Raw genomic sequence first — 23,436 nt, 5'->3', positions numbered from 1 at the left:
ATGAAATGTGTTGTACTTTCATTCCCAATAACACTGCTCCCGACGGTAAGGTCACTAAAGCTTTAGAAGGTTTGAGAACTCTTTCCAGTACGTTGCATGAGCACTCAGGGATAGATAACCCCCTGGACGACTGGCTGATTAGACTGCTTGGACCCTGGAAGGCGGTAGTAGGGTATGTCACTAATCACTTTTTTTGCAGCATTCTTGGGTATTTTGACTACATGTGGTTGTTGTTGTTATATTCCCTGTGTGCACTGTTTAGGTTACAGGTTAATTGTGTCAGCAATTGAAAAGCAGGATTCAGGTTTTCATTCTCCTTCATATCAGATGCCTCTGCTGGCAGCAGAGGTGCCCGTGCCAGGTGACGACGAGGAAGATTTGTTGTGAGCTCTTATAAGAGCTCAAAAGAGGGAATTGTTGGGTGAAAGAATTTATTCTGCATGGTGTTAACATGCAGTTTGTTCAGATATATAAGTATTCATGTTTATATGTGTTTATCGCTTAATAATGTGATTTTCATAAGTGTTTATGTGTTAGGAAGCTTTATAGAAAATCAAAGTAATTTGCGGATACTGAATGTATTAATAAGTAATTTCATAGTATGTCATATAACGTTGTTTTCTGCAGTTCAGGCTGTGGCAGATGAGATCAGTTGTTTTTCTGTTCTCTGGAGAGAGCTCCGGTTGGTACGAGATGGTCATAAATTCAGACTAAGGACAGCAGCACCTTTGACCTGATAAAAGCCAGATTCTAAAGGAATGTGTTTTTCTCCTGAGTACCCAGTTTTATGGTCACCCCCAGATTGGACTCACAACCTATGAGATTTGAGGAATTGGAGTTTTACCTTATTTGGCAGTAAACACTAATGGTCTAGTTGCTGTATGAACCAGGGTCTGCAGGGGGGCGGTAGATGCCCCTGTGGGCCGGCAGGCAGGAACGCCCATGGGGTATATCAATGTGTGAATTCCATGTCCAGTTGTTGTTGCATTGTTCGTTGTTGCTGTGTGGTTGTTTGTTCTTGTTGGTTGTCCTGTTCTTGTGTTGTTCTTGTTTGGTTCTTTGTGTGCAACAACCCAGAGCTCTGCAACTCAGAATTTGCCTTATTGTTTAATAAATTATAATTTTGAGACCAGAATTTATCCGCTCCTTCCTTACAAACTAATTCAGGGGGTGATCAGAAGGAAACAAGGGGATTTTCACCCCGACACCATTAATCAGTGATTTGAGCTGCGCAAGTGTCAACTAAGGCAATCACAAGACAGCTTAAAATTAATTAATAATCAGCTCTTTGGGAGTATTTTGTTTTTTAAATGAGGAAAAATAACAAACAAATACAACAAAACAGATAACGTTAGTCTAAGATTCTAACAATTTATTTGTATTTGCCAAATGACCTTGAGATGAGATTGCTGGACAGCTGCTGATTCAAACAAAACGCACCGACAGTCTTTGAAAGCGACAGAGCTCTGCAGGTGGCATCAGCTTTGAGGTCTTTGCCGCACCATCACTCCCTGCAGGGAACAATCATCTCTAATGTACATTCCCCAGCCCATTTCATCTACAGAGCAACAGCTGCTTCTGCTTGTACCCACACTCGCACACAGGACCACTCTGTTTCTCCCCTGTTTATTAACAATGTCATATAGATGCATTTCTGACACTTTTCTCTCTTCTCTTCAAAGACTTTTTTACAAAGTCTTTTTATATTGCTTTAGTTTTAATCAAAGTAAAGTACACATCAGGCCATATTCTTAAATCCTTGTGAAAGTGTTGAAGTAACAGAGACAACGGAAGAATGACAACATGACCATCTCTCCAGCTCTCCAGGGAAACACTTTCAAGCAGCAGAGCTTGTGCCAAAGTTAAACTCTGCTGCAACACTGCTGGTGTAGCTGCATCAGCCCCTGAGAGTCTGCCTCACAGGGACCAGCTTGTTATTGAAAGTGAGAACAAGAGTTCCCATAAAAATTCACAGGCAGCCATAACTAAAGCAACGCTAACAGGATTGTGGAAACATTTAAATTTGGTTGTAAGCAAGTGATATGAAAGCAGCAGAGAACAAAGAACACGGTAATTACATTCAGTGACTTTGCTGCTTCAACAAGGATTAGGAAAGGGGAGGAGACACAACATTTTACACCCCCCGGGTGAATTTGAATGCAAAATATAAATACATTGCTTAACTCATTGTATTATTGTAAGATATCTTAATCACTTAGTCTTTGGTCAAAAAAATAACTAATCTTCATATCGTTTGACAGGAGAGAGGATTGGAGGTATGCAGTACAGCGACACAGGAGAACATAATCGAGTCGACAGCATCAGGCTGAGAGCTTTTTCAGTTAAATATATTTTTTTATACGCAAAAACACTTTGGTTGGACAGAATTTACATAATTGTTCCACTTATCACATCATCAGCGAGAAGGTGTGTGGTACCCCGCCCTGTGAGAGAACAGTTGTCAAGGCAACTGAGGCGAGGGTTCAACGGGAACAAGTCCATGGCCTTGAGAGACAATCAGGGGAGGGAGTGGCTGTTGTGGCCGTGACGGGGTTTACACTGATGGGTGATTTGAAGTCATTACATCTGTAAAGAGTACACTGCAGTGCAGGAAGGTGAGTGCAGAAGTACAGAAGGAAAGAAAAACACCCAAAGCCTCATTGATTCTGCTGCAGTGAGCGTCCGAGTGGCAGCAGGTGATAAAGCAGGTTCAGGGACATCATAAAATCTACTTAACTACAGCCCAGTTGTGGAGAACCATCTGTGGGTCTGTTTATGCTCTGCTGGCCACTCAACTGACCACTGAGCACATTACGTTTAATGAGTTAATCTACTTTTGTGTTCACATATAAATGACTGCAGAACAGGTCCATAAATCTCTGTCTTCCTCTGTCTTTATTCTGCTTTTTAGTCTTTATCTAACATTCTCCTACTGTGTGTCCATTTATGAAAATTATGTCTTATTGTGTATTATTGTGCACATGCACAAGTGTGGATGATTAATAGCTTTCAACAAAACATAGTGACTGTAGAAATGAGCCAAAATACACAAATAGTGTCAGGAACATGCGGGAGCAATGCCCAACCATTGGTTTTGCTCTGTTTACGCAAAGCAGCCACACCACTCTGGCGTTTTAGGATTTGGAAATGCAGCTGATGAACATTTTAGTTAGTAAACTTCAGTATATCTGCAAGAGGCAAGTGTACATCAACAACTGTGTAATATGTGTTTCCAGGACTGTTAGGAAGGACAGAGATTCATTTAAAAAATGTGTGTTAAAAAGCTTTTTAGGACAAAGTTTCAGATTATTAGTGTGATGAGTTATTAGTCTAAAGTAATGAATTCCAGAGACATAATCCAGCAATGACTCTTGTGTGAGACCCTATATTGTAATGTCAATTTATTCAGACTGATGACTTAAATACAGTAAAAAAAGAGATGAAGACACACAGCGATACAGAGAACGATACAGATCCATGACACAGACTGATGAAGAAATCTTCAGCAGAATCAACAGATTGACAAATTCCTCTGCAGAGCATTTATGCTGTCCGTCACTTTGCCAAGGCCACTAACACAGTGAGGGATGGCTGTATCCAGGCAACTAGGCGGCAAGCATCAGCAGCCTGTATCTAACCACCATCAACCAATCACAAGCAATTCCCACCTTAGCCAATCATGACTGATGTCAAGCAGAGCTATTATCATGGCCAACCAGCTCAGTATACACCCGTCTAGGTACCATCTGTAGATCTAAGAGGTTACAACCCACTGGCAAAGGACTGTATATATACCTGAGCTACCAGAACACCAGACCTTGAACACTTTAATCTACATCATAGAAACTTAATAGCGAACTTTGTACTACAGTCAAACAGTCACATATTTTCCCCAGTTCACTTATTTGTGTTGGATACAGAAAAATTATTGTCAGTTTATCACTGAAACCTCAAGATTTTAATCTAACTGTTTAAATCTTTCAACATATTTCATTTCTAACAGAGAAAAATGCAATTTAAACACACCCCTGCAGACAAATACGCTCCAAAAAGATATGAAGTGCAAAAGAGCATGACAGAAAATATCCAACAGAAATAAAATACTGAAATGGTTTCCTATAAGGCTCTGCAAGCTGCACTAAAATTTGTTTGTGAAAACACAGTTCTTTTGGAGCATAAAATCACACACTGTGTGTGTATGTAAGTATATGCACATGCACAAGCACATGCACAAGCACACACTCGCTCTGACAGATATAAGTTTGGGCAAGCCAATCTGTTAGCCTAACTGTTGCCGACGGTTCCTGTGATGTTGGGTTCGCTCTGAGTGTTTGATCCTGCCGGTACAGAGGAAGTGGAGCCTACAGGGACATCTCATCCGCTCATTCTCATTGTCTCTTTCTCTGATCTGCTGCAAGGCTGCATAACAATACCAACACTACCTGTACACAGAGCCTGGTGTACCTTCATAATCTGCTGTCTTGCACAACTTGAGTTTCTTTCAGTTTTAAGAACTTCTCATTCACATTTCAACTCTAAATAGAGAGCTTGTGACTCCACTAGACTCACAGTGACAATGCTAACATGCCCAAACCATGCAAACATTCACTTAGCATGAAAAAAGAACAACAGTTCGATCATATACCACTAATTAATTTTACTCAACAAGCAAGTGTGCAAATAGAAAAGTAAAATGCTGTGAGGCTTTCCATATGGAAGCAGTAAGAAACTACAATGAAAACCACACAAAATTCCATGCACTACCAGCTGCCATACTGTTATCAGAGAGTTCTCATTTGTATTTATATAAAATTGTCCATGGGGCCTCATGCATACTCAAATACAACACAAAACTCTGCCCTCAGCCTCAAGAAGAAAACTGGAAGCTGTATGTAATGTAACAAAGAAGTCTTAAAAAATCCATAAAAAGATAAAAAACAATAACAAAATGACAGAAATTAAGATAAACGACAAGTGTAGCTACGTGTAGCTACAGTATAGGAGCCTCAGTAAGGTGTGTAAGCGCAAGCACACATGTGGCTCCAAGGTTTATAGATACAAGTCGCTGGACTCATAAAAACAAGATAAGTGTTGTGTCAATAGTCCGAGCTGAGGCCATTAATCTAAGCAGAACAAGAGCTCCACCGCTGTAACCATGGCAGGCACAGTGAGGCCGCACTGTAGAGGTGGATGAAATTCAGTAACCATTAACCTACTGGGTGGCCATGCCATTAACAGAGGGGGTCAAAGAGGTAACATTATAGCCAGCCGTCAACCGCATGGATCGCCTTATAGCTTCAAATCCATCTTCAGCCATGATTGTGTTGTCTGAGATATGTCATCCTTCATGAAGGAAAGAGATGAGCAGTATGGCTTCCATGCACACTGTTTACATTAAGTTCAGACATCACAAAGGTTTAAAAATGTCAACAAAATGGCATGAATAGATTACTCAGTATGAAAAGACATGCGGTGTGCAAATGAATCACTGTACAACTGACTGAGTTATGCTTCCTTTCCCAGCAGATCGATCACATTGCAGGTAAATTTTCCAGCACAGTCAGCTCAGTATGAATAGGTGTTTGTGCATTTGTGTAAAGATGTCCCTCCAGGCTGCCATGGCATTCTCACAACAGCAGCTGCAGCCTCTCGATAAGAGTCACACTAAACAGCTTCACTTCGAGGACAAAATAAACTGAATTTGAAGGGGAAACACAGACATGCACACACACACACACACACTCTCTCTCTCCTGTAACATGGCAGATATTTAGAAGCTGGAAGATTAACACACATGAAACATTCAATTTTTCTCTAAAAAGGAGAAAACATTATTTTGCTGCTTTCTTTGGAAAGTCACCAGTCTGAAAGAGTTAACTCTGCTGCCAGCGACACATTAAATGCACTTTATAAACAGCCCAACATAATATTATGTCAGGGATATCCTGGTTAACCTCATATTGGAGAAAGAAGAATTACATGATGTGAAAAAAGCAAATAAGATAGAAAGAGTGAGACCTAACCTGGTATCACAAAACAAACAAAAAGGGTTGTTCAAGATACACTATGAAGACTGACAAAGTGTGGGGATATGGTGGTTATAACAACATTTTCAACAGCTCCATGTACCAATACATTATTTCAGAACATTTGGCGTGCATTTGCATTGGTGTCTGGCTACGTAACTGCCTTCAAACACCAACCAATTTCTGTGTTGGGTCTTCCATTAGAACGCCTGTTTCCATTTCTAATTGTGATACTGTAACTCTAACTTATGAATGAGCCATCACACGGCCCATTCTACCTTTGCCATCCTGGCGGAAAGGGAAGAAATTCAATACTATATTATATTAGGAGCAATTTCCTGACTCAATCTGATTAGAAGCACACTGACCTTGGGGTGCTTGACTGTAATATCATTAACATAATTTACATCAACAGGATGTATAGCCATTTTTGTTTGACAAAAACATAAAAAGTATAAAAACCAATACAAGAACAGCAGCATTTTACATATCATCAGGGGGTTATTGGAAGGCATATGGAGCATGAGGCTTGTTTGTGACCATGCTGTGTAGAAGAAGTATGTTTGTGAGGCATTGTGAGTGGCATCTGTGTGTTGTGTGGGTGTTATGTGTGAGAGTCTGTGTGTGTGGCACTGAGCAGTATGGGGCAGTTGCTTGCTGGGTTTAAAGAGCAGCATGTAGAGGAGGGGCAGCCACTGTCTGTCAACCATCAGCCAGCACTGGGACTCTGATTCATCCCCTTCATCTGGCCTCAGTACAAATACACCACCAAATCAGAGGATTTTGGTGGTGTGTCAGGAGATGTACCTTCCTGACAGAGCCTCCTAAAGCCTCCTGCAGCAAACAGTAAGCGCCTGGAGGTTTTTCAGCGCAGACAAATCAACCTTTGAAGAGCTGACCTGCTCCTTGTTAACCTGGGATGTGCAAACATATGCCGACATGCAGCTTGATTCAGTAACCAAACCTGAAGCTCTTGCTACACTAAAACAACACATTGTACCTCTGCTGCCTTGGTTTTCTGAATATATATGTATGCACAAATCCTCAGGCAGGAGGAGATCTCCATGCATTATATCAGTTTCACATTATGTATTTTTGCTCTCACATACCTTAGCATGCTTTCACAGGAACACCATTACAATTCAATGTACCACCCCAGCCATTAGTTTTACATGTTCAAGGTTTGTTGTGTTTGGGTCCTGAATGTCACTGGAACAAAACAAGGCTCGAGTGATTCTGGGCTCTTTCTTTGGTGCCATGGTAACTGTGATGGAGAAAGTTCAGCACAGCTATTTGTGTCCACTAAAAGGTACAGATAAGAATGTGAAACCGAACCTAAAAACAGAGCCAGTGCTCACAAGCCCTCAAATGATTTATTATAGCAGCTATAACTCAGCTACACAACCTTCCCGGCTGTATTAAAAACAAATGTTTCTGAGATTAACAATGCAACAGTTCAACTTATTACACATATGATTCATTTTAATAAAAACCCTAACAAGAAATCTACAATAATCCTCTTACAAATGGCTGCAGCACATGCCAGGGGGACAATAAGCTGTTCTCTGCTCAATTGAGCTGCATACTAATAGGGTGATTATGAGACCTAATTATCAGATGGCACTTGTCAAGAAGAAGCCGTGCAGTTTGCCCCGAGGACGAAATGCAAAACAGAGACAAACTGTTGTTTCTACAGAGAAGCCCCAGAAGTGTCTTTCTCTTTTTATATTGCAGCTAATCAGAGGTCAGAAGGCCAATAAGAAGCCAGGAAACTGTACACTGTACAATGCACACACTGGACTGGACCTTAGCAGTGAGTCAGTGTTTACCAGCAGCAAAGTCATTGGTTATTGATGTCATGAAGACACATGTTGAATATGAAATATGTTTATTCCCTCAGGTCAGCATATGGTAGCAGGGATTGTTTTGAAATTGTAGAGAATGAGTAACAGTGCTGACCTGGTGACTTTAAACCTGCTTACAGAACGCTTGAGACAATGAATGGACATGTATGCATGAGACATTTTAGTATTTGTCTTTATATACCATTAATTCATTAAAACTTTAGCATGTTGTTTCATGTGGCTGCCAGTGAGAGCCAGGACAGTTTTTGAAGATTCAACCTATTTCCAATCTCACACAGTTAATAATTCAACATTTAATATAAAGACAGACAGGCTGTCCGGGAGGGAACAATAGCTGTGAATTATTGATCTCTCTCTCTCTCCTCTTGTTTCTGGATTATACGATGATAGTGTAAATAAACGGGGAAATTATATCTGAGCCAATATGTCTCTGCCCCTGTAAGAACTAGCCTCTGACCTCAAACATATTAAACTTAAATTATGTCTACTGCCTGGAATGCTATTAAAATGTGCACTAATCCAAATTTATTGAATAAGCAAATCAAATAGCTTCTGCCAGGCATCACACACTTTACTCTTTTATATGAGTAACGGTAAGATTTAAGAAAGGTGGTTTCCGCAGTCTTTACCTTTCTTTGCTCCAATTACCACTAATGTTACCTGTCTTTTTTTTCTTTGATGCTTTGATGCTTCTCTTACTTGTCATTCTCAGCTGTCATTCAGTAGCCGTCATTTCTTTGTCTTTCTCTGAGTGTGCTGGCTGTCACAGATCATAGGACCACAGGAAACATAAATATACTTCACCTTCCTAACCAACCCTCGGCTTGTGTAAACTCAGGAGGTCATTCTCATTATACCAAATACACAAATACAAAACTAAACTTTTGCCACTTTTCATATAGATCTCTATGCTGGCACTGAGACTGTGATTGAGTTAAAAAATAAGCTGAGAGTCAATACTGGAGAGGAGAAATGAGACAGATATGAGCTTCATGTGACTGGTACACCGTCACCATGCTTTCATGCCTCTGAGCCAATCTGAGCCAGGTTCCAATTGTCTCTCCAGAGAGACGATGCAGTGCACCAGTACAGTGAAGGACACTGTGTCTTCTGCAAAGCCCTACACTCAAACACTATATGGTACTTATACCCATATACAGCCACCATACTGTAGATCACAGGGCCTGACAAATGCTCACCGGGAACAAATATATAATTTGTTGAAGAAAATCTATAAATAGAATATATTATTATGTTTTAAAGTGTCAGTGGAAATAGGTATGAACACTGTGAGCTTCTGCATGCAAATTTAGAGTGGGCACAGAGTAATGAGTTCACTGGTTGTACTCTAATTGCAGAACTGAAAAAAAACAGAAATACATCAGCATATGGCCCTGCTGTCATCACCTATAGCTCACAATAACACCCACACACCCTGTAGTACGCAGCTCCTCGTGTGTGTGTGTGTCTCTGCATGCATGTGTGAAACCCTCTGCAGTCTGTTGTGAGTGTGGCACAGTGCAGAGACTGTATGAGAAGATAAAAACATCAAGACACACAGCAAAGACAAGGTCGCATGTCTCTGTTCCGCTCCCCATCCATCCATCCATCATCGCTGCCCTGCTTTGCATCATTTTTTTCTATCACTCCACTGATTGCTGACTTTTAATCTTTGAATGCAGGACAGAAATGTGAGCGTGCTCAACATCCAAATCTGCAAATTGCATTTTTTTTTCAATTTCCACCAAGAAAATAAAGATCCATTTTAATCCAGTCAAACTGTTGTGTGAATCCAGGCTAGATAAATGCCGTGCGGTCAGCTATGACTGATTGGTTAGACTCTGCAGAGAGAGGCTGATCTGCTGGCTGGCAGCCAAAGCTGTCGATTGGGTTTCTCATCACCGATAATAAAAAAAATAACTTGCCTTAGAACATAGGTTAGATTATGGTTTGGAATCCCTGCTAATGCTAAACAAATACTCTGAACTCCAAAGACCTCGACAGCTGATTTCTAATCAACAGAGACAGATCTCATTACACTCACATGCCTGCCATGCTTCACATTATTGAAATCACTGCTGGTGTTCCATGTATATGATCCCTCAGTTGTGCATGTGGCAAACAGCCAGATCATATGATCTAAGCCTTCAGTTTATTTAACCTAAACAAGAGCACGCTCTCATTGAGCAACATAGCGTGTTAATCTTACAGATCAGTGTTTAGCTTCTGCCCATCTTTGAAGATGATCACAGGCAGCTCCCATCATTCATCCAAATAGTGGCATGTTCATAAGGCTAGAACACGTGTTTACACATATGAACACAGAGAGACACAGGACAGGTTGTTGACTACTGGGCTCATAAGCCTTAGAAGCACCTCATAACCACATTCAAGGGGTGAGAGGTTTCCTATGACCTCTGAGCTGGACTAACCGTTCCACTTCTGTCCTCGATCCATCCCCTCCATCCAAAATACATAAAGACATCACCCTCATCCCTCAGGTCCATGCCACCCTTGCTCACTTTGTTTTACCTTAAATCTACAGTATTTTAACAAATGGACTTACAGCAGAGATGCTCCGATATTTTTGTTGAATGCCCAAAAATCTAAAAATACCCCCACTGGAGCTACATCCTCATCTGAACTCCTCACCCTTATCTAACACCACAACATTTGCTATCTCGATATCTCGATCCCTCCTCCCTTAAAACAGCCCATCCTTCCCCCCTCTCTCTCTCTCTCTCTCCCCCGCACCTCCTCTTTCTTCTTCTCCTTCACTTCATTCAGGCAAGATCTAATTCATCGATGAATAATGGATGGAGGTATAGAAGACTTTTATCTACCATGGTTCTCTTTCTCTGACTGGCTTTCTCTTGCAGGGTGGCTGTAGAGCTAATGCAGGGCAACATGCATTGGAGATGAGCCCAGGGACCTCCCACTCAGTCTGTTTGTCTGTCTGCTGCCTGAAGGATCTCTTCTGCTTGCACTGTTTTTATCTTTCTCTGTTTCAGAGTAGTCATTGGCAGTCACCAATATTTCCATGTTATTTTACATACTAGTTCCTTAATTCCTTTGTAATCTTAACAGCAAACATAAAAGCAGAGAGTGATGGCCACCCCCCCCCCCTTTTTCATCCAATTACCTTTCACCCTTTTCATCAGTCATTACCTCTGTTCGATTGGACCCTGACCTTGGGATAGTGATCCTAGGTTTTTATTGACCCTGATCCTCCTGCTTCCCTCTCTTCTAATACCCTTAGAAGCCTCATCAAAGGACCAGTAGCTGAATCCACAGCTATGTCCCCTTACACTGCTTCAAGGCTGCTGTAAAGCCACTCTGGAAGCTAAACCTGCTTCAGTGAAGAGAAATGAAGATTCTCAGATATGATTTGAAGTGAAGCAACAAAAAAAAAAACAGTTCTCTTACATGCCACAAACACTCTTCAATTACTTACAAGTCATGTTTAATTATTGTTCTATTGATTCAGACTTAGGTGGCACCAAGATTAAGGACCAAAAAAAGGAACCAACCCCCACAAAAACCCAGCAATTAGGGTTTGGAAGCGAGCATGAGCAGCAGCTTGTCAAAGAGCCCATCAATAATGCAGGCGGGTGGGAGACCCTGCCTGCCACACTACTGTCCTGCTGAACCCGCCTGCCTGTCTACCTGTCTGTCTGCATGTCCATCTGTCTCCCTTCTTCTCCCCTGCTTCTATCACCTTCCCACTGTCTGACCTCCTGCTGCCCTGCCAGCATCTGTCCGTCTTTCTCACTGCATACACAGATTTGACTGTCTGCTGTGCATGCTGCTGTGTGTATGCAGAATGTATGAGTACACCTGTGTGCAGATTGTTCAGAGAAATTGACCAGTTATTCCACAAATTTAGACTCACTGCCCCATCGTCTTCTATGTCAGCAGTCCCAGTCTGACTTAATGATGCTTTATAGTACCATCTGTTACAGGTTGTTGTTGTTCTTGTTGCTAAAGATAGACCTATGTGACTCTATATGTATGGCCTTACTGTTCAGAAACCTCACTGTGGGATTAAAAATGTAAAATTTAAAGTGTCTATACCTTATACAGAATACAATATGTGCATATTATTAATGTCACAAATAAATCCCAAACAAACCCACACTCACATAGTGTAATTGCAACAGTGTCTTGGACCCAAGGCAACTAAACTTCAACTGAGTGCGAAGGCATGAAAATTACAGAAATTAGAACGCTTTTCTCAGAGGCGAGAAAGACTCAAACGGGGAACAACAACAACAGTAATAACAGCTGCAGTTCCATCATATACGCACACAGAATAATAATTCAGCACTGCATGACACAGGCTAGCAGCTTTTCAGCTAACATCTCATCATGGTCGACACCAATTGCATACAAAATGGCGGGTGGGCAAGTGGCCCAGACAACAATAGAAAATAGAAGAATAAGAGCTGGATGAAAGGTGTAGTTGAGATGATGTGTGTGTGATTCATGTTTTTATTAAGCCGATTACGTAAACACAAAGAATACACCCAAAATTATTCATTAGAAAGTGGTCGGCTGGCAGAGTTAGTGGAACACGACAATGTGCCGGTTTATTTGCCTGTAATCAAAGCTATAAAAAGATAAATGAGAGGGGACATGATTGTTCAGGTGAGACGTGGGCTGCAGTGGAGAGCAGGAGGCTGTGGTACAAGTGTCTGGGATGAACATGAACATCTGGCTTTCAGGCTGCCTCGTTGTGATTTAATGAGTGAGAGAAACATAGATTTTATTCATCTGTACATCTCTCTAGCTTAGTGGGGAGGTGTTGTTTGTGCTCTGAGTCCATGTTTACATGATTCACAGAGCTCAAAATCTTCATACTGTCTGTTATACAGTCCTTAAATTCAGCCTCTTTTTGAAAGAACCAGAATACAAGTGGACAGCATGAACAGCAGCAGCCACAGAAAGACTTTGTTTTCCAACCAGAAGACTTGTGTGATCTGACAGTTCACCTTAAACAGAAATCTGTGACAAACAAGTGTTGGAAAAAGTGTTCAGAGCAGTCTGAAACCTGAGCACACAGGAACTACTTTTACATATAGTTACAACATTATTAATAGCTGATCTTGTACGATGTGAGAAACGTTAAAGCACAAACACATCAGCCCTGGGCTCAGCTACACTGAAGATGTTAAAGATACCAGGATGGTTTAACACCTCAGTAAGTGCATATTCAGATAAAAGTCTGCGTGCAGGCAAGCATATCCACTTTCAAAAACAGTGTGATAGCTGAATATTATGCTCAGTCGTTTCACAGGTAACCCGCAAAACATTTCCATTTCTCTGCTGTAAAACAAGACTGTCATTCATTCTGATTCGGTTTGAATGAGCCATGGCTGTGACACATTCATTATGAGATCACAACCTTGCATTGACTGTAACATGATTTCAACATTATACAAGATAAAAATGTTGAGTGCTCATTTATAGAGTGGGCTAGGACTTCTTATATAAAGACAGTAGATGGTATAAGCATCACATTTTCACACTGCTGTATTTATAACTCTATTGGACTGCATAAAACACAAAAAGCCCAGAAGTGATAGCCGTGGACACACACAGGACAGTAGTGAAAATACGGCCGACATTTACTGAAGGAGAGGCTTCACTATGTAGGATGTAGTGTAGGGTAACATGAGAACTGATGTGTTCATAATTGATTTTTCTTTGGGCTGATTCATTCATCTCTGGCATTCAGAACTTGTGATTCAGAAGGAAATCCCTCCCATGACCCACAGACTGGATTCTCAGTGTGTATCAAGCAGTGCCATCAGCACCATCTTTCCACAGGCCTGCCACAGCCCTGCACAGATACCATCACAGTTATAGACTGTCCATTAACAGAGCAGGAGGGACACAATGAATGAATGAATGAATGAATGAATGAATGAATGAATGAATAAATACAGGCTTGTCAGGCATGTGAACCTTGCTGGAAATAGTGTGACACACAAAGACAATACACAGATTCCTGTCAAAGCTGTGTGTTTATTGTCTGTGGGGCCATCACGGATCTCTGTAATAATCAGCAGGCTAATTGAATTAGACTGTGGCATAACTCAGTCTAATGGTTGGAATGGGGGGAATCAGAGATCCAACCAGCTGTTCTCTCTGTTGTCTTCCACCAGCTCTCCACAGTGCACGTTTTAATTACAATTACACAAGGACCAATAAGAGACGGAGGGAACAACAACAAAGGATCTTAACGAGGGGTAAAGGGTCATATGCAGCAGCAGAGCAACCATTATGTGCACACATTGGTGCAAGACAGCTTACAACACGCTCTCTTAATTACAATATTCATCTTGTTGAAACTGATTGATAAATGAGACTAAAGATGGTGCTCAAAGAAGTGCATTAGTGCTACGTCCCCACAGAGGCTTTCTGCAGTGGAAACAGACTGAGTAATGTCTGAACACCTACATAAAACACAGCACGTGAGACAATTATTATGGAAAAAGACCACCCATAAACATTACACATGTTCTTACTGGTGTGGTCATAACTTCACAATATGATACAGAGGTCCTGACAGGAGCTTTGTAGTGCCTGTCCACTCTCATAGCTATCCACTACACAGCTCTGTCAGGTACAGCAGGGTGTCCAAAAAGGGAGCAGAGTGGGTGAGCAAATAGTTATAACCTAGTAAAACTGTCTCCCTCAGGCAAGGGATACATCCACTGAATACCAAAGTGCTGCTTTTTGTGAAGACTGAGAGGGAAGGCAGAGGGAGGGAGAGAGAGAGAGGAGCACAGCCTTGAATCAAAACCTCATAATTAGCTTTCTAGTCAGTGGATATATTAAATTATAACACTTTCTGCTGAGGTACCATATATAAAGGCTGTATAAGCTAATTAATGATTTTATTAAAGGTTAATAAATCATTGACTGAGTTTTGCTGTTAAGGTTGGGCTTGTGATGATTAATCAATAACACAATGAGCATAATAATATTGTGCTTAATGATTAATCCGGCAGATCTAGTCCCAGTTCACAGTTTTAAGGATGGGCCGCTCCGTGGCTATCTGATGAGATGTAAAATAGAATCATTAGCGGGACAAAACAAAAAAGCAATAAGAAGCCACCACTGAGGAGACTTGCCCTTTATTTGATGTTTTAAAAGATAGAACAAACAGTGTGTGTGTAGCTCTGGGTGTGAGTTCTTCATTAGCTGCAGCATTGGTCATCTCATCTCCTGCTCATCTGTCAAAGTGTCCATGAGCAACACACAGACATTGCTCAGGCACCTTGCACAAATATCACCCTGCCTTTCTTTAAATTCAATACAATTTGTCAGTTTTGGTCTAGCAGACGTGAGGAAAAATTGCTGCAGTAGGCTTGTTTTTTATGATGCCTGCTAATCTTGTTTAGTTTATGAAAAGTCAACCAATCCAAGCCACAGGAGAATGTGCTTTTCAGAGCTCAATAACACTATTGTCTCTGCTGCTGCTTTCATTATGACTTCTCTTTCTCTTTCTCTTTCCCACAAAAAAGGGACAAACAACTGTCTGATCCAGTAAAAGATTTCTTCTATCCAACACAACACATGCCGCTGCTGATACTCCTTTCTTTTCACATGTCTGCTGTAAAAGGGAAAGTATGAAAAGAAGACAAATCAATTTGATTGAGCGGAGAGGTTTGAAATGTCATAATGATGCCACATGAATGACACAGTATGATTTTCTACTGATTGATCGATCCTGTCTCTATTCGTAAGACATGCTCACCAATCATGTGACAAAATGACAGAGGCAGAGCGGTGACCCATGTGTACAGCTCAGACCTGAGACAGGAAGTAATTCATCATCCACACTGAGCTCTCCAAGCCCAGCTGGAGAAACAGCTCATGTGATATCAACGAACAAGATATGTGTTGAATCAAAGTGAAAAGAGAAATAATACATGTTTGAAAAGGATCTTTGTGCCTGAAGCAGGTTTGCACACAAAGCACAAGTCCAGTGTGTTAACGTCTCTGTCACTCATGATAGAATCACATCCAGTCCAACCACCAACATCAGGCCCGCTCAGCTGGAACTGAGCTCTGGGAGTCACAGCTCTATGAGGGGCATGTTGCAAAGCATTATCACTACAGCAGCAGACACATTTGGACACACACAAGTATTCATTCACGAAAAAGACAACTACTTGTGGCAGAAGTCAGTTCTGTGCACTCATCAGCACCATTTCTAATTCTGCTCCGTCTCTCAGACGATGTTGCGCTTACATACACGTCAACCCAGCAACTAAAGAAAGTTGTTTACTTCCTCACACAGGATTCTAAAATAAAACAAATGGTTAACATTCTTTCCCTTATCACACAGTACATGCCATCTAATGCCAAAGAGTAATTATAGCCAGTGGCATTCCTTATCTTTGCTGTGTGGTGTAGCAACACTCCACAATGCTGACCATTTAACCCCAGTTCTGTTCTGCCATGGTGTGCAAAAAAATGTAATACAATATAAATGTAACACTCCAGGCTCCATGCTGATGAAATCATGCCTGTTTCTAACCACACAAGGATGCAACAAACATTACACCTTCTTAAACTTTTAGCTTCTCAGCAGTTTTCACACGCATGTGCCATCTAATGCTCTGAGTAGACTTGCTACTAAGATAAAGTAACAGAAGCTAATGGTTTGTTCTTTGTCTTTGGTCTCGTTAAGTTAGACACTGTGGAGTGAGTGGCAGCCTGTTAGCAGTGATTTCCACCTATTTTTAGCAGATGAAGGGTTGTTATTCTGGGGATGCCCAAACAGGGGGCACAGGGTGTATACTGTAAGTGTCTGTCTGTCTGTCTGTCTGGTACTGTTTATCCAAACAGGAAGCCTCCTTACCTTCTATGGATGGAGCTTGGTCCTGGGCAGCATACAGCATATCCTTAAACGCCTGAAGAGGAAATGAGAGTAATAAAAATCATTGTCTGAAAACATCGACCCCAGAAACACAACACAACACTTATTCACTTCTGCCTGGTTGTTTAAGTTCCCAGAGTCTACGGATTCTGTGAGCTGGGAGGATTAAAAATGTATTATATCTGGTAAAATACGGTTAAAGTGGATGAGGGATCAACCGATCGTGAGAAACATCTGCTTTTACAGCAGACAATTCTTGTCCATATGGGAAAATTAGAGCATCTCCCACACAGCTGTTTACATAAAAACCAAATCCACTGTGGCATGTGCTTCATTGTAAAGGGTTCTTACCAAGTATTAATATTTGTTATTGGTACAAACTCCTGGGAGACTGTTTGGGGATCATTTAATACACAAAGTCAGACTTGTGTGATACTACAATTGAATCGCTTTTAGAAGTGTATGTCTTTCAGACTAGAAGTGGGCGGACAGATACAAAGCAGATATACAGATGCTGTAGTGGTTACATGAGGTTGTTTCTCTTCAGCAAAACTGATTTTGAAGATAATGGAGACTGACAGATGATTGGAGGCTGGCTCATCTGAACGCATCAGTGTTATCAGAGTGCAGCTGAATCCTTTTCTCGTTAAACCTCATAAACGTCTTTGTAACTAACTCTTCCCTGCAAAAAAATAAAAAAGTATATTATGAAGTTTCATTACATACTTAACTGTTAATTAAATGTGTTTTCAAGACTCAGGGTCTTCTGCCCCATGTGCCAATCTTACCTCTCATTTTTAATCACAATGCAACTGAGCTGTACATCAAAACAAATCTGCTCTTATGTAGCCTGCTGCTATTAAAACACAGCAGTGAGAGAGTGTCAGAGATCCTGTGTGTGGGTGGAAAACACTCAGAAACTACTGTGCATTAGTTGCAGCCTGGGTTGCTGATACTTGTTCCTCTGTGTATTACGTGTACGATGAGACTCCCATCACCGGAGCCTAAGCCAACATTTCCTAATGTAACACTGTCTCTACATTGTCTGACAAGGGTCACAGCATATCCCACTGTGCACATACAGCAGTATTATAGCCAACTAATAGGGGAAATTTATTTTCTGAGGGGACGGCATTCATTAAGATGGAGGCATTGCCATGGTGATGGATGTAATGGCAAGGGGGGGAGGGCTTTAGGGAAATGGGATAGACCTGCAGGCATGGCAATAATCAGTGGTAAAACCTGTAGACAATAACTAAGCTGAGCCTAATGGGGCCATTGGCTTCAGTGACCATGCATTCACATGGTGATAACGCATACCCAATGAAGCAAACATGCATGTAACACAGGTACTAGACTTGTGTCACAAATGGAGCTTATCCTGCAGTGGATTGAATGTCTTTAAATCCTTTCATGGCTGTGACACATTATATGCCCACTAACTGATACATCTTGAGTGCTGTATGATCAAGTCGTTCTTCAGTGATGCTTGAATTTGTTATCCTTATATGCTCAGTGTGTGTGTTGTTAGTTTAAAGAGATCGGTGGCTCAATCAGAAAGCCAATAGATCACTTGAATCTGTGTCTAAGTGGATCCCTGCATGTAGGAAAGAGGAGTAGAGAGGATGCGAGGAAAGGATGAAGAGGGAGGAGGAGGGGAGCAGAGGGCAGGTCTGGTCGGGGACCAGATGTCCTCCCAGTGGGGGGAGGAACGATGAGGTGAGGATGGAAGAAAAGAGGGAGGTATAGATGGGGGGAATCTCAGCAGTCGCCGTGCCATGCCTGTTGTATACATAATGTTCATATTGTAGGACATGCTGATAAATCACACTTTCAGTGCATGGAATACATTCGTTCAGTTTACATAATACAAACCTGAGTGTCGGGGTTTAGACATTTAAACTGTAACATTTAGATTCATTACAGAAAGAAGAGGTCTGACCTTTGAACAAACTGCAATCTGATACTGATACATGCTCACCTGCTTTTTGTCAGCACATTACTTAGTTTGCATTGTAAATGTGAGTCTATGTATGAGCACTCTCCTCCTCCTCCTCCTCCTCAAAGCTTACACGAGTGATTAGACTGCAGAGGTAAATTCATAAGTGGCCTTGTTCTCTCGCCCACACACAGAGGCACACATCTGAATGTCTATCATGCTTTACTGTTAAATTAGTTCACAAGTAGGCTATACGTCTCAACTTAACATGCTGTACATAACTACCTCGTACATGCAGGTTCACTTTTATGTGAAGACATATTGAATTGATAAGCAGACATAACTGTAACATTGAAATCAAACACATCTCCTGCCTTTTACCATGAGCCTCTGTACATACTACCTCCATACCAAACAGCTGTTTAGCATACAGGTTTATAACTACAATCCCACAGGATGAAGCACAACACCTAATTAGTCTATCACTCAATCACCTTGTCAATGCGTCCACCTTCAAATGAAGTGCCTTACAAACTAGAGCCTGTACTTGCTGGAACTGCCTTTTTGCCGCATCCCTCTCATCTGCATAGAAACTGGAGGACCAATCTAAACAGGCGCCGCAGTTTTCCACACAATAGGGTGAGTGAAAACTGGGCAGTAGGTTAATTAATCCAACTACACACACACAAAGGCAACAATATCACTTCAAACCACAGTCAATTTGGATGTGGGCAGCTGTAAGTCACAGATACAGACACTGTGAAGAGTCATCGCTTCCTGCATGGACTATGTGTAAAAATGACCTGTGCTGCTGGAATTATATGTCAGTGTGTGACAGACACAACTGAATTAGCGTCGCCATTGGTTTGGCTGCAGTTTGTGATGACTGGATGCACTTTCAGGGTTCAGTCCCAATCCCTCCATAAGGGATCCACGACACTGCATCTCACAGCAGAACATCCAGGCAAAATTGATATAAACTATGTTTCATCCAGGTGATTTCACTTACTGAAGCCAGCTGTTTTTTAGTGCTGTATGTTTCTGTCTACAATTGTCTATTGGCTTTGTTTAGAGAGCATCAACTTTGGAATAAGACATCAATTGTCTATAGGCGTGCGGCTTCTCTCCCTCCCCTGCCCACTTAATGGTGTTTACAGAGGTCAGACAAAGACTGAAGGCTCTTGCAGTAGCATAAATACACATCTTTGCTCTTTGCCTTATATTTAATTCAGTTTTGAGAAAGAAGACAAAGTGTATGGACAGGAGAACATCTCTCTTGTTCTACATAATTCAACAATAGTAAGTCACATGTGACAACAATATGTTTGTGCAGGTGTTTCGGGATGATGAAACAAATGCGAAAAATGCAAATAGTGACCTCGAGTCTGTCTGAATCATGTATCCATAATGCTGTGTTTTGACTGATTACCTTTTTACTTCTTCACAGACAAAAACTACAGTATGTCTGGAGCCATTAAAGACTGCATACATCAATTATTCAAAAACAATCAAAATCATACAAGTGCCTCTATTAATGTCACATCTTGCAAAACTACAATAATTGACAGTCAAATTCAGGATTATTACATCAAATTAAACTGTTACTAAAGAAGAACGCTAAAGACAGATGAGAAAATATATCATCATCCATCTCGGGTCATTGAATGCCTCGATGGAGACTGGAGGTGTAAAATGGCTGGTATGGCCATGCATCTGTCCCTGAGCCTCAGTCTGTACATACAAAGACAGCAGACAGTCCGTGTCTGTGCATTAATAAAGATCTCAAATAATAAAAGGAAATAAAAAACAAATAAAAATCTCACCAATGTTCACCAAAAATCTGTCTGTCTTTAAAATTTATTCCCACTTTAATTAGGCTGAGAATGTTTTCACGATAATGACAGCATATCATTCATGTCAAGATGGAGAGGGGCAACTGTCTGCTGCACCAACTTAATAATAATATTTAGGGCATGTTACCAAAATAAAACCTGTGCAGTGAGCTTCTGTTGAGTCTGGGATGTAGGCTGCTGAGGTTGAAAAGAACAGGGTCTTTGTCTATAATTCATAGAGCTAAATGGAACTGAGCAGCCTGCCCTGTCACTGCATGTCTGCACCAAAGCTCTCAGTGTATGTCCAGCAAGAAGTGGGGTGTGAAAATAAAATGCCCCTACAAATACTTTGCACCACCCAACAAAGAACATGTGTGCACAGAAAGATTCCTTCTAAATCCACAGACATGAAAAACCACACGAATATCCAGCTGATGAAGTCTTGTAGGTGGATTTAGAGATTTAACCATTCTGTGGAAATAAGAACAACTAGATCTATAATTTATAGAAAAATACTATGAAGGCTATATACATGTTTCCATGTGCTTTAAATACATACTATTAATATTAATAATAATTATAAAATGCATGAATTTGTAAAAGGTGTCAATCTTTGTAGATATTTAGATTAAAAATCTAAAATAAAATAAAGTATAATACAGAGGAAGTGAGATTTGATCGGATATGTGACCTTGGACAATGAATAAATTTCTCTTTTTTTAATGAAGGATACATGCTCAGTTATATGATGGTCGTGTAGAAAAGTAAAATAAAATATCTAACAAAATATGAATTAAAAATGAAACTGATGACATCTATTTTTCTTTAGAAAAAACAAAACAAAGAATTGCTTGAAATTAATTATTTATAAAGCTTTTCATAATATTTGTATTGTCATTGTTAAAATAAAGGGAAAAAATCGTATAGTTAATTTTTCCTAGCATTAAATAAACTCGTTCGTTTTGTAAACTAGTCTTTCTATTAATTTTTAGGATCGTAAACTAAGCAAACAGCATAGTAAACACTGAAAGCTCCCTATGGCTCTTAACAACCGCAGTCAATTTCCCCTCCATAAACAATAGGGCATCCCTTATCTTTCACGTCGTTTATTGCTCTCCAGAGTAGTGTTTACTGGAACTGCAAAAATATATAAAAATATATATATTACACAGGTTTTAGATCTTAGTTTAATTAATAGTTACTCCTTCAGATGAAATGTGGTCTGTTTCCACAGTTGTTGTTGTTACCTACCAGGCATTTATTTTAAATAGCCTACAAGATAAATGTCACTTTACCTCATACTGAAGATACTGTTTCCTCCACTCCGGAGTGATATGGGACGAAAGATGCTCCGCGAATTTCATTTTGCCGGAACAGGTGTCCCTTCAAACCTCCGTTAAATCCGAGAGCGGCTGTCCCCTTCCCCGTCGACGCGACTTTTGTTATGTCAGTCAACTTGCTGGCTCAACATGCGGTGCGTCGGGCCGGCGCACTCCGCTCCCTCTCACTCCACTTGTAATTGGTCCCACTCAGTGCACAAGATCCCGCACAAGGTCCCGTCCCACATACTATTTCACGAGAGGGGACGGCAGTGGCAGCAGTTTTCTCTTTAACAGGTGGTCAGGCGGCAGTTTAGGAGAGCCGATGAGAGTCGCTCAGTGACTTTGCTCGGTCCCTCCCTGGGCTGGTCTGGGGACACTGCGGTCCGCCATCGCAATGAACCACAGTGACGTGGTTGCGTCAGCAGAGCGCGCAGTGGCATCGGGGGCTGATGGGACCTCCTGAAAACAGTTTGCAATGTACACATATTTACTTCTTTGTCGTTTTCTTCGTGTTTTTATAAATATCTAAGGAGCTTAGTGTGCCTGCAGATAAAGAGGGAGGAAGTTATGTTCAACAGTCTTGTATGCTAGTTGTTGATAGTACAAACTTCACCACATAGGCTATGTTACTTAAATGTTTATATTTGTTAGTCGTTTTCAGTTCATAAACATTCTTATTATGTTTAAATACAGACAATCATCACCTGCTTATTCTGTGTTATATGTTCTGCAAATTATAGACACTCCACCCAGATGCAAGTCTCCTGTGGGGTTTGAAAAGCAGAGTTTAACAACAACACAATAATACCTGTGCTGTTATCCTTTGTTAAAGAAAAAAAAAATATATATATATACATATAGCCTATGCTGGCGGTGCCTCTCTCCAAAGTTCCCAAAATAAAAGGTATATTCAATGGGTTACTGCGTAATAAGAATGGAACCAGCATTAATCCTAAACGTAACTTTCAGATTTAACAGGGAAAATAAAATTATTTTATACTTGTTTGTTTGCTTTTTAATTGATCTCTCTGCGAAACTTGCAAGTGGTGATACGTAGGTGGGACAACTCTGACCATTCACCAGAGTGGACGAAATTATCATTACACCAATAGCAGCATCTGCTGGACAACCCGTGCTAATGCATTTTCCATAACGCTTCATGAATATGTAGGCCTATGGCTTTATGACAGGTGTCAATAAAAACTGTAAAAGAGTTTCAGTAAACGTGCTAATATCAGTATCCTATATGAATATTGGATTTAATCTAATAGACGACACTTATATTAGACACAAAAGCTTTCTTGTCGATTTCAGTCGGTCTGCTGTAATTTATTTTAGATGATAATTAGCTGCTAACATTAGCTGGATTTATGATACTGGTTAGCATTGTCGTGTTAACGCCATACACAGAAAACCAGAAATTGTTATTTTTCTGCAAATGTCATTAGGTTAAAATTGTTTTATCAAAATGTGTCTGTTTTTTATTTTTATTTTTATGTTCAGGTCGATTCAACATAATTTTATGTTTCATTTCTTGTTTATATCACTTTGCATACGGA

The 23,436-nt window shown here is 40.7% G+C and overlaps 1 protein-coding gene across 1 annotated transcript in view; it reads right to left on the bottom strand.

The window, feature by feature from the left end:
- The window catches only part of xpr1a (xenotropic and polytropic retrovirus receptor 1a), a 59,169-nt gene extending 36,546 nt beyond the window's left edge, over positions 1-22,623 (bottom strand). Inside the window, exons 1-3 of the mRNA XM_028404615.1 lie at positions 22,582-22,623; positions 21,851-22,336; positions 16,767-16,818 (exon numbers count right to left, since the gene is read on the bottom strand). Of these exons, the coding sequence (XP_028260416.1) occupies positions 16,767-16,818; positions 21,851-21,919 (121 nt within the window). The 5' untranslated portion in view covers positions 21,920-22,336; positions 22,582-22,623. The remainder of the gene's footprint in view (positions 1-16,766; positions 16,819-21,850; positions 22,337-22,581) is intronic.
- Between the last annotated feature and the right edge of the window lie 813 nt (positions 22,624-23,436).

The sequence above is a fragment of the Parambassis ranga genome, chromosome 4, assembly GCF_900634625.1.
Source record: "Parambassis ranga chromosome 4, fParRan2.1, whole genome shotgun sequence".
In the NCBI taxonomy this organism is placed as follows: Eukaryota; Metazoa; Chordata; class Actinopteri; family Ambassidae; genus Parambassis; species Parambassis ranga.
The sequence above is the reverse complement of the archived record's forward strand: the minus strand, read 5'-3'. Positions and strand labels throughout refer to the sequence as shown.